The sequence below is a fragment of the Rhagoletis pomonella genome, unplaced genomic scaffold, assembly GCF_013731165.1.
Source record: "Rhagoletis pomonella isolate Grant_MI unplaced genomic scaffold, Rhpom_1.0 Rhpom_scaffold_00001, whole genome shotgun sequence".
In the NCBI taxonomy this organism is placed as follows: Eukaryota; Metazoa; Arthropoda; class Insecta; order Diptera; family Tephritidae; genus Rhagoletis; species Rhagoletis pomonella.
In genome coordinates this window covers 26,024,200-26,037,162 of record NW_023458555.1, presented here as the reverse complement: position 1 = coordinate 26,037,162, position 12,963 = coordinate 26,024,200, and the positions used below count along the sequence as shown (strand labels likewise).

Genomic DNA, 12,963 nt, shown 5'->3' with positions numbered 1-12,963 from the left:
CTACAACATATCTTGTGGGCTCAGAACATGGTAGTAATTTCAATATGGATGCTGGCACTTATACCTACACATTCTCCTGTCCCATACCACCAAACTGTCCTTCATCCTTCGAAAGCACTTACGGACACATACGTTACCTCGCCAAAGTTACATTTATACGAAACGGCGCTGCCGATCGCGTACACAATGTAGGCTTCACAGTACTCAAATTGCTAGATTTAAATCAGGAGAGTAAAATGTTGAAGGTAATTGATACAATTACTCTTTATAAAAAAAAAAAAAACCTGATATTATCTCATTTGCATTTTCCAGTCGCCCGCCACCAACGATGCGCTCGAGAATGTCTGCTTCTTCCTATCCAAGGCGGTACACCTGAAAGTCGACCTCCAACAGACAGGCTATGTACCCGGCCAATATGTGTTGGTCAGCGCTGATGTGGACAATCAATCGTCCGTAGACTGTAAAAAGCTTATTATAACGTTGAATTTACGCGCCACATACACTTCAGATACGCCAGCTTTGCGCACAGTTTCGGAGAAAATTTGTCTTGCGAAAAAAGTTTGTGGTCATGTGCCGCGTTACATGCGCAAAGCCTTCGCAGAAACTATACGCGTGCCAGCGACTGCGCCAACCTGTGAGCATATAAGCAAAGTTGTACGCGTCTCCTACGAGCTTTGTGTGCAAGCAATGATGAGTTCTGTGATGCGAAATCCGAAAACCGTTATACCAATAACTATTGGCAATGTGCCCTTAACGACAGCTGATGAGGAAGAATGGTTAGAGGAAGAGGGGGGAGGAGAAGATGTGCCAACAACATCTGCTGGACACGTTCGATCAACTAGAGAAATGGAAAGTGATATTGGGGCGATAAGAGCAGTGAGCGAGGAAGATACAAGTGAAGCTGAGGAGGGAATTGATTTGCGTGAGTAAAATCCAAACCTTAAGCACGCACATTCGTATGTACTTAAGCCATACCGATTTTTTTTACTGCCTGAAATCAATTATTTGAAAAATACATTCGCAAGACTGGAATTTTTAAGAATATTCTGAGTCTATAGAAACCCACACAACGAGCTTGGAGCCTTTAAGACAAATGCCCATTGGTCGAAGTATCATAACTGCATAGTACTTCAGTAAGAAGTCCCGCGTTTTTTTTTGGTAGCCTTAATAACTATAGTGTTCTTTGTGTTCTAATCAAGGTATCTACCAATTCTACCGAACCAATTTCAAAACCAAGAACACCATTGGAAGGTAATTTTCTGTAGTTGACAAGAGTTTTTGTACTTTCGAAATCGGTTGGCAATTACGGCCGAAACCGTCGCTTAAAAATTTCCATATTTCTGTATAGTTGCTGTTGCAACCTGTTCAATTTAAGACTAAAATGGAGATAAAAACTAAAATAGAGGCAATGAGAAATACATGAGGATTAGGGTACCTGAATTGAAATTTTTCGATAGGAATCGAAATAGAATCAGCTATAGCAGTTACCAAAATTTATCGAATCATCGAATTTTATAATTCTCGAAATTTATCCATGATTCTTCTTCTTCTTATTTGGCGCTGTAACGGCCTAAGCGATATTGGCCGAGTTCAACAAAGCACGCCTGTCGTTTCATTTCTGTGCCACCTGGCGCCAATTGGAAATGCCAAGTGAATCCAAGTCCTTCTCCACCTTGTCTTTCCATCTCAGTGGGGGCCGTCCTCTTCCTCTGCTACCACCAGCGGGTTCCGAGTTGAATACTTTCAGAGCTGGAGCGTCGGTGTTTATTCGAACGATAGGACCAAGCCAGCGGAGCCGCTGTATTTTAATTTGCTGCACTATGTCCATGTCGTTGTAAAGTTCATACAGCTCATCGTTCCATCGCCTGCGGTACTCGCCGTCGCCAACGCGTAAAGGCCCGTAAATCTTCCGCAAAATCTTTCTCTCGAATACTCCAAGAGCCGCCTCATCGAATGTTGTTATTGTCCATGCTTCGGCGCCATATACCAGCACGGGCATGATGAGTGACTTATAGAGCGTGGTTTTCGTACGTCGAGAGAGGACTTTACTCCTGAATTGCCTACCCAGTCCAAAGTGGCACTTGTTGGCAAGAGTGGTTCTGCACTGGATTTTGCTGCTGACATTTTTATCGGTGTTAATGCTGGTTCCCAAGTAAACGAAATTCACCACTTTCTGGAAATTATAACTGTCAATCGTGACCTGGGTGGTAAGGCGCGAATGCGCTGACTGTTTGTATGGTGAGAGGAGATACTTCGTCTTGTCCTCGTTTACCACCAGGTCCATTCGCTCTGCTTCCTTATCCAACTTGGAAAAGGCAGAATAGACTTCGCGGTTTTTGTTACCGATGATATCGATGTTATCGGCATTAGCCAGCAATTGCACGCTTTTGTCGTAAAATGTTCCTGAGCGGTTCAGTTCCGCAGCTCTTATTATCTTCTCAAAAATCAGATTAAATAAGTCACATGAAAGAGAATCGCCCTGTATGAAGCCCCAATTCTAACGGAGCTGGTGATACAGCTGTATCAGTTTGGCAACTCATTTAAGTGCTGTCGAAAGCGGCTTTAAAGTCGACAAATAGGTGGTGACTGTCGGTTCTTTTCTCGCGGGTCATTTCCAAAATTTGGCGTATTGTGAATACCTGGTCTATGGCGGATTTCCCAGGCCTAAAGCCACACTGATAAGGCCCAATCAGTTGACTGACGGTGGGCTTCAGGCTTTCACACAATACGCTCGATAAGACCTTGCAACCTATACTTGAAAGGCTGATTCCGCGGTAGAGCTCACTTAAATTCCAGTCGTCGGGCATGCGATCATGTGACCATATTCTGCATAAGAGTTGATGCATGCACCTTATCAACTCCTCAACACCGTACTTGAATAGTTCAGCTTTGTAAGTTTTTCAGCCGCGTTATTACTATTCGTACCTCGTCATGGTCAGGCGGAGGAACATCGACTCCGTCATCCTCGACTGGAGGCTCGGGTTATTCTTCTTCACAACTTTCCGTGCTGCTACCACTCAGTAGCGTGGAAAAGTGTTCCCTCCATAATTCAAGTACGTTCTGAACATCGGTAACTAGGTCGCCATTGTTGTTCTTACAGGTGTACGCCCTGGTCTTGAAACCTTCCGTAAGACGCCTAACTCTCTGCTAAAAAATTTCGGGCCTTCCTCCTATCGGCCAACATTTCAAGATCTTCGCACTCACACACAGAAATTAAGTTGTCAAAATTTACGGATAGTAATCGAGCTTTAAAAATTTCTGGGTTTATCGAAACTTGTCATGTTAAAGAAAGTTATCGAGATTTAATGAATTATCATTAAATTTGTCGTGTTATCGTAATGCATGGAGTTCTTCCAACTTACACAGTTATCGATAATTATTGATCTCCTGAAATCGGCTGATTCATTGAATCGAGGTTAATGGAGTTTTAAACTATATCGATTTATCGAAATTTCAAGGTTATATAAGCTTATCGAGTTATCATTGCTTATCGAATTTTATCGTGAGATTAGAGTGTAACGATTAATCGAAATTTTTCAATAGCTTTCGAAAAATTAGGAGCTGTTAAAACTAAAAATTTATAAAGTTGTACAAAGAATTAACATTTTTGAGTTATTGAAATTTATCGAGCCCTCGAATTTCATAGTTATTGAAATTGGTCTAGTTAACGAATTTTGTTGACTTATCGGATTTTAGTGTTTTTGAAATAAATCGAATTATAGATATGTATCAAATCCTTGAAATTTATCGATAAACTGGAATGTATCGGGTCAATTCTAAGTCCTGCCGAAGTCCTCCAAAGATAAAAAAAAGTTAAGTCACGTTTTAGTTCCAAAGCAGAAGGTTTACCGGTAAGTTACTTTGTACCGTATACGTTTTGCTACGTGTTAAGTTAGAAGACCCCTCCAAGGCTCCTAAAACCTGTAAAAATTATCGACGAAAAACGTTGATAAATAACTAGACAATTTTTAGCCTTTTTTGATTTTTAAGAAGCCTGCGGCGAACCATTGTCTAAACCTTTGGAGTGATATGAAAGCGTAAAAAACGTTGCATGATTGAGAATTTTTAAAAGATAGGACATACGTTGGTAAAGCAAAATTGTTCTAAACAAGGAAGCGATGCATTTTTGATCCGAAATGGCTTTTTAAAAATTTCCCTATTCTGGGTATTATTGCAATGTCTACCAACTGAAAGGTGATAATTTTTACCTCTCGGTTCCGTTATAATATATTTTGAAATGAGCCGATGATACCGTAATTTTTTTAATGAAAATTTTACATAAATATGCAAATTTCGCAATAATTCAGTATACAATACACTTGCTTACTTTTTACAAATAAATGTTTTATTTTACTTTTTTTCAATATATTTTTCAGCTCCACCCACCTATGAGGAGGCGATGTTCATGAGTACCAATATAGCTGACAATGATGCCAATATAGTTAGTGTGGATGCACCATTTACACCCCGTTATCCTGTCTTCAACGTGGACGAGGCAAATTTGGCTTTAGGCGGCATGGGTTTGAGTCCACCACCTAATTTGCCACAAAAACGAAAACGTCGCAGAAGGCGATGCCGGGCGCCCGAAGCTGCTCCAATGGAGTTCCTAAAAGAGCGACCGCCAACGGAATCGCCGATACAAATATGAAATTAGCAACGAATTCGTACGTAGTTATTTACTTACGTATGAGAAAAAGTCTAGAAAAGCCAAAGTGCAATACATATCAATTAATTAAATATTTTACCACTAATTACTAATATAAATGTTATAACTTAAACTGATTGTAGTAAAATTTTTTCTGTACTCAAATGGGTAGGTTCCACTTTTAAAATTTAAATATTTACCTAGTAATTGCAAACTACAATAAGTGTCAGTCTGTTCATTCGACTCGGATGGTGGGAATTTTTTAAACAGCTATGCAAATAATGAAATAAGTTAAAATAAATTATGAAAAATTACTATAAAACTCAACTGACTATAGCTTCGTAAGACATTTGTCTGTTCTGCAATTATCTTAAAGGATCTTTGCTGCCTTTCGAAAGTCAAATGTTAACGAGAAGATCTTGGCGTTATTCTGTTTGTATTTTAGCAATAAGTTCTCGAAAATTAAATGAATAAAAAAATATATATGTACATATGTTTTCCTTTTTAAAACAATAAAAACTTAGAATTAATTAAAAAAAGAAAAAAAATACAAAAAAATTTAAAATTAAAAGAAAACTAAGTAAAATTAATTCTTTTATCTTTTCTTTTTATTTTTAAGGTTTTATTGTTTTAAAAAAGAGATATATATATTTTTTTTAATTTCATTTAAATTTTATAAATTATATTTTTTCTTTCTTAATTTACTTTTTAAATTTTATGGCTTAACAGCCAATTTCACAAAAGCAATTTAAGTGCAAAATGATTTTATTTTTTAATTTTATATGGAAACTAACAGAAAACAAAAAATTATTTTAAATTTAAGTTGTAAGTGAAACCGGCTGTAAAAAAATGTATTTTGTTTAATTTCATTTAATTTTTGGAAATCTATATTTTTTCCTCCTTTTTTACTTTACTTTTAGTTTTAGATTTTCTTTTCAAAAGAAATTTTTTTTAAATCTATTTTAATTTTTGGAGACCTGTTTTTTTCATTATTTATTTTAATTATTATTTTTCATTTTTAAATTAAATTTTCTTCTAATTTATAAATTATGTATTTTTTTTTTCAATTTCATTTGATATTAAGGATATTATCTTATTTTTCTATTTTAATTTAATTATCTTATAATTTTTGGAATCTATTGTTAAAAAAATATATGTATATATTCTAAATTTCATTAAATTTTCTAGTAACTAATTTTACATATTCTTTTATTTTTTATTTTAATTGGGCCAAATTCCTGTAAAATTGTTTGCTGAGTTGGTTCGGCCGTTAAAATAAAACGCGAAGAGAAGTTTTCCTTTTCCCCCCTACGCGTATTTATTCATTTATTCATCGGTATTTCAACGGCCGAGGTAGATCCAACTCAGAAAACAATTTAACTTATTTCAATAAGCAAAATATTACTAATTTCGTATAATTTTTGGGGCCTATTTTATTTATTTCCACTTTTTAATTATTTGTTAAAAATTAAGACTATTTTTTTATTTTGTAGAAACTTATTTTATTTTTTTATTATTATTTTTTTGTCCATATTTACTTAATTTTCGCTTACCTTTTTAGATTTTATAGAAATATATTTTTTTATTTGATTTAATTTTTATAAACCTGTTTTATTTATCTTCGCTTTTAAATTGTATTTATTTCTTTGCCTTTTTTATTTAAGCTTCTTTAAATTTTATTTTTATTCCAATTTGTTTTTAGGGACTTTTTGTTAGCTTTTCGTTTTCATTATTATTTTTTTATTTAATTTTCTTCTCTTTTACGGGTTTATGATTTTACACACGTTCAAATATTATAAATTTATTTACACTTTTAGAAACTTACTTGATGTATTTTTTTCTTTTATTAATTTAACCTTTTTCCTTTAAAATTTTATTTTTTTAATTTCGTTTATTTTTTAGGAGCCTATTTTATTTATTTCTTTTTTGTATGAAATTTTTTTTTATTAATTTTTGTCTTTTTTTACATAAAATGTTCCTTTAATTTTTTTTATAAAGTAAAATAATTATTTTTTGTGATATAGATACTTTAATTTTCGAAGAACTTGTTGCTAAAAGACAAACGCAATAATGCTAAGACCTCCTCGTTAGTAATCAAAAATCTCTTTGCCATAATGCGCCTTCTCATTACCCTGTACACTTCCGTATAAAATATAAAGATAGCTTAAAAAAGCTATGTCTGTATGTATGACCGCGCAAGAAGTAAAAGCTCTATATTGTTCTCGCCACTCTCTGTCCCAAAATTTCGATGTTTTGCAATTGGTCTTTACCTTTATGTGTTTTAATTGAGAGAGAAACTTTCCTATAAAATTCCTTGCTATAAAGTTTATAACAAAGTAAGTATGTATGAAATTTGTATTTTATAATTTCATTTTGAAAGCTTGAAAGTCTCCAATTATGGCTGCATTCTTTCACCAAATTGGTTTTGTGTATGTTGGTAGCGAATGCCATAAATAAAGCTGCACAATTTCTCCTGCTTACAGAGAGAACAAAGAATCTGCACAATTTCTGCTGCAACGGAGCTCGTAACGGCAAATCTCCGTTTGCGATAAGCTATCGCATGCGAACTGTAAATTTAATGGCATGCAGAAGAATTATCGCAGAGATATTTTCTACGTGGGAAGTTCATCGCATGCTATAATTGACTTAAAATTATTATTATGACACAAAATCAAGTGTTCACACGATGCTTCTGTCTACTTGCTATTCTTTTATGTTTAACTTAAATTTTGAAAGATTCTACTACTTTTGTTGCAGCTTTGCAAATTTCTGAAACTTCAGTGCTTTCGAAGCGTATTCTCAGAAGTTAATCGCGTAAAGTTTTGGTTGGATCTATAGCTTAGCTGATTTTCCCTCTAGAACCGAAATAAAAATGAATAAATTAAAAACTTGTATTAAATGATCACCTTGCTAATTATTATGCACAAACGTAATCACAATTTTTGCATATACAAACCTATGTATATGAAATAATCTCACGAATTGTTAAATTTTTCGTCGAAAATGTGTTTTTGTTCGAAAATGGTGTTACACACCTACTTACTTATACTTATTTTCTGTTACCAAACGATATCTCCTTTAACATTTTATTAAATTTAATGAATGATATCTCATTTTGAAGGGGAGAAGCTCACGTACATGCGAAAAATAGTCACGTTGTTCAAATTTAGTTATTTATTAAAAAAAGGGGGTTTTAAAAAGCTGAAAGCACTGTATCAGTTAAATAAAGCGCGGTGTCTTCCATAATACTTCATCAAATTGAATGTTTGAAACACCATTCTGAAAGACAGCCTCACCGCTTGAAGTAAAAACAACAATTTTTTAATGGGGTTGTAACCCGCTTAAAATTTTTGGGACTTAAATATATATCGACTAAAATATTGCAACGCATGCAGGACAAGAAAGACATTTAAATGCACTTTTAACCAGAAGTGATAATAATGAAGAGGGTTGCCAACTATTTAAAATTTACATCTATATATGTGTTAGACAAGGTTACTTACGTAATACCGAGCTTAGCTCTAGAGTAGATTGTCCTATGTGAGCTGTCTTTTTGTTGTGTTTACAACATGTTGGATGGGTTAGGTTAGACTGCGTTGCATATTATTACCGGTTTCCTGTGCAGGTGTCGAATTTGAAAAATGTATGATGGAATTATGTTTAAAAATACAAAATCAGCCTTATCGTGAGTTTCTATTCACTACGGGCGGATGAAAAATTTTCGGGCTAAACTGACGGCAAAGCTGAATGAGAATATCTGTCGCGTTCATTTCTTTTGCGAATATGGTTCGATTGCTTCGAAAATAATTTGAATTTTTCGACATTGTACTTTCAGTGTTCGTTAACCATTCGCCAATTAAATTATGACACATTGCCTCACGCAACCGCAATTTGTAAAGATTGGCGATTAGCAGCGCAAATCAAAAACCTCAGCACCGCGCCCAAGTTAATGCAGGACGACCTCTAGAGGAACAAACACCTTAACAACTGAAACAAATTTATTTCGTTGACAACTGTGATATCGAAATAGATCAGTATTGTGCTATTAAACGCCAGATTATTGGAAAACCGCAAGTTCTTCGTCACGGACACAACGCTTTGGTTAGGTTATTTAAAATGGCAATAGAAGATATGCTTTCTGACGACCACAAAACAATAATCAGAACAGATAAATGTCCCACCGGAAGTCATTAAGTGAATAGTTGATGAAAGTGTTGTACCAAAATATTCCAACAAAAACTTAATTTTTGGCAAGACGGAGTTCGCCGGGTACGCTAGTATTATTTAAAAGTAATTCAATGTTGGTGTTTGAGATTTTTACACAGTATTCCCTATCAACATATGTATGTACGAAATAGTACAAATTAAAAAATGGAATTTTATGTACTCAAATCATTGCTATTGTCAGGGCATATATAGCGCTGCAATCTAGCTAGATGAATTAGATTATTACACCAGTTTTGGTAATTTTGCTGTTTAATTTTAACATTTTGAAGTATCTTAAATTACAGAAATTAAAAAAAAAACGTAAAATTTCAAGAATTACAAAATAGCTGAGGCCATACATGTAATACTCCTATATTGGCAGTAACAGCTAGTACCGTCCGAAAACATTACAGTATGGATATATAAATAAACACGTACATATTTATAAATTTATAGAAGTATTTCGAATATGGCTGCGACAGATATTCTGCATGCTTCCACTTTATAAATTTTATGGTACACTCTTGAAACTTCACAGATATTTTGTATTTGATGCCGCCAATATGAAAATTCCATTTGAAGGCTTCGCTAAGTTAATACTTGATTTATTTTTTAATTTACTGGCTACTGGAATTCCATTGATTCGAATAAATACATGAATAATGCTTCAGCGGTTTTTTGTCTGCCGAGAGAAATGAGTGACACTAAAAAAAAAAAATCCCGACATTTGCTCATATTTAAAAAATTTTACTTTCATTCATTTTATTCTACCTTGTTTATACCTACGCAAAAATCGCATTAACAAAAACCCGACTTGACTCAACACATATTTATTTATGGAGTGTCTATTCGCACTTCGCCAGTGTCACCAGATTCACCAGTATCGTCAGTGTCCCCAGCGTCCCCAGCGTCCCCAGCGTCCCCAGTGTCTCCAGCGTTTCCATATTTTTTTTTTTTATATAGAAAATCGCCGCAGACACAATCGGCCATTTTTTTTTATCCTTTTTGCTATATATTAAAATTTTTTTATTGAAAACTTTTTGATTACTATAATCCCACTCCGAGAATATAGTAGGGTAGATAGTATGGAGCAAAGGCACGAGAACCCTAAGCTTGCCCTTCCAAAACACAAATTTCACGCGCCTTGCGAAGAATTATTAATTCTTTTTTTTTCACTAGAAAATAAAAATGTTTCATTTGCAATGTTTTCACTTTAATTCAATCGAATACGATTCAACTTTTTCCATTATTTCGCTTATGATTATTGGTTACTTTATTTTTGTGGTAGATATGTATTTACTGCTACTAATAAATGTTTGATATTTCAACACTTTTGCTGCAATTAATAATTTCCTCTTTTCATAGCAAGCATTTATGTACGCTTAATTATCACATTGACATATGAGTGAGAAGCATTTGATAGGTAGCATTGCAAGAAACTTGTCTCATTCAGCGTCAGCCAGGTGCAATAAACACCAATCAGCATTCATTTAAAAGTCAACTCTAATTGCAGCACTGTTGGTAATTCAATTGAATACAAAATGCTGGTGTCAACTAGCATGTCAACTATTAAATGGTAGGTGAGCTTTACACTGGAAATGAGCATCTCATAATATGAGTTTTATGCATTTATGTTCATACATGCATATGTGTTTGTGTATTTTAGAAAATTCAAGCTAAATTTGGCGCTAAAATTGTGTTCATGTACTCGTATTTACAGTTAACTCGGTGGTAAAATTTGTTTCGTTTTCATTTGGGCAATGAAAAGTGTCTCTGGCTCATGCAATTTAAAGAGTTCTATTTTTCTTTGATGCTCCTGACGTCAATCATCAAGACTGTGAGGAAAATGTTGGTGCAAACTAAAGCTAATTGATATAAGGTGGTTTTTACCGGAGCAACTGATGTCAAGGCGAACTGTGCTGATTTTCAAAATGATGTGTTTGTTGTACATTTTGTACAAAGCTGCAGGAATCATATTTTCAGGCGCCCTTATAGCTTTATAGCTGAGCTTGAAGAAAAGCTTAGTTCCCAACTTGTCCAAGGTCCAACTTTCAAAAGAGATTAATGCTCATTTCAGATTGGAGAGCAGGGAGAGATTGAAACAAAATGTCATTCTCGTTGTTTTGTTCCCAAGAACACTTAAAAACCTAAACCGAAATGAGAACAAACCCTTAGGGAATGTTTTCACAAGAACGAAAGTGAGAACAAAACTATCTACAATGTTCTCAATGGGCATTATATAAGAACAAAAACCTGTGGAATGTTTCGAAAGTGAACAAAATGCGAACAATACTTTAGAGAATATTTCTAAGAGAACAAAATGGCTACAAGGTCCCTGAAACGTTGTGGCAAAAATAAAACGGGAACAAAAGTCTAAGAAACTTTCTTTCGAAAAACATTTTGGGAACTAAATTCTGAGTAACGTTCCGACAGAGAACGAAACCTTTCACCGTACTAGATAGGGAGCCGTAAACGTAGCACAACTTATTGCACCCGTAAAATTACTGGGCTGAGAAAACTGATTCTGGACTTGTACGGTTGTCAAACTCACCAATCTAATTATCCGAGTTAAGTCGAGGAGAGATTTAAAATACGAACATTTCTTTTACCGTAAATGAAGAATTGTTCCATAAATGGACAGTTAGTTCCCCCTATAATAGACGAACTGCAAGTTGAAATCATCCAGCTTTCCTCTGGCTTAGAACTAACAATCATGGTTCTCGCTGAAATGATTTGTCATCAGAACATGCCCCTCTCATTCTTAACGATAAGTTCTCAAAACGTTTGTTCTCTTTTTTTTTCTTATATGATCCTCGTTTCAAACGTTCTCGATACTTTCATTCTAATTTTGTGCTCATTGGAAACGTTCCCCACAGTTTAGTTCTCATTCTGTTCATCTTGAGAATGTTCCAGAGAGTTTTGTTCTCATTTTGTTCTTCACGGAAGCGTTCCCGAAACTTTGGTTCTCACTTTGTCCCCGTTCAAACTGCAGCCAATAGTTTTGTTCCCATTTGGTTTTCTTATCGGAACGTTCTTGATATTATATTTTGTTCTCATGCAGAACTAAACGACAAGCGGAACGCGTTCCCGCTTCCTGTTGGAGAGTCTTATTACTACTCTTATGAGAAAGTTCTATCTACTGCCCTAGAAAAATTTCCAATATAGTGGTTGTAGGAGCTTTCTCCGAAGAATTCAACTTAATAAAATTCGGTTATATTTCTCCCACATACTTCGAATTAACTGCATACTTTTCCTGAGGATATTTTGTCCTACGAAATGACAAATATATTTTAAGCCGCAATAAGAGAGTTCTACGGTCATGAAATTCTAGCCGACAAGACAATTTTGGGTATTTGCGGATGATTTCAATATCACGACGAATACCTATAAGAACCAGCCATGTGACCTCGTTACAAACGTTTCAACCCCGTTTTCATAGGGGTGCTTAACACCCACCATCACTTTGTTGATTTTACAGCCGCCTTCGATAGCATGAAAATTAGTTGCGAGTTGGGATGGCGAATAACGTAGATTTTGGAAGAATGAGTTCTACATACTAAAAACTAAACTAAAAAAAACGACGGCTTCGCTGGTGGGGTTTGTGAAAGAGAAAGACCACCGCTGCCATGGAAAATGTTGGTTTTTCTTATAGCTAGCATACTACGTTGAATTTAAAAAAAAGTAATTATATAACGGCTAAGTTTCATCACATATCGTACAGATGAATGAAAAACTGGGGAAAGTACATATGGTCAAAGGAAAGTGATGAACTCTCGCTACTCAAGTATTCGAGCGGAATGCAGCCAAACTCTTTAGTTTATAGTCTATAGTTTACGAAAACTGAAATAAAGACCGTGTAATTTTTATTAATCTAAAGGAAATGTCTATTTGCTACAATCGATAAGAGTTGTTGATATACATAGTAAATACGTATGTATGTATGTATGTATATTCGTAGAAATATCGATGATTTTATTTAGTCTATTATTATTACATTAACCGATAACAAAAATCAGATAGTTTTATTGTCTTATTCGTATTTTTATTGATAAAATGCTCTGTTGGTAATAGATATGAACATGTTGGCACTTATTTTCAAAACTTTTCGCTCA

At 34.6% G+C, this 12,963-nt stretch overlaps 1 protein-coding gene across 2 annotated transcripts in view; it reads left to right on the top strand.

Moving 5' to 3' along the window:
* The window catches only part of LOC118741609 (arrestin domain-containing protein 5), a 33,244-nt gene that overhangs the window by 17,551 nt on the left and 2,730 nt on the right, over window positions 1-12,963 (top strand). The window contains exons 3-5 of one of the 2 annotated variants that reach the window (XM_036473605.1): window positions 8-245; window positions 313-922; window positions 4,377-4,652. In XM_036473605.1, coding sequence (XP_036329498.1) covers window positions 8-245; window positions 313-922; window positions 4,377-4,648 — 1,120 coding nt within the window. In that variant the 3' untranslated portion in view covers window positions 4,649-4,652. Of the gene's footprint in view, window positions 1-7; window positions 246-312; window positions 923-4,376; window positions 4,653-12,963 lie in introns of those variants that run through there. The other variant, XM_036473610.1, reaches the window with a different exon arrangement.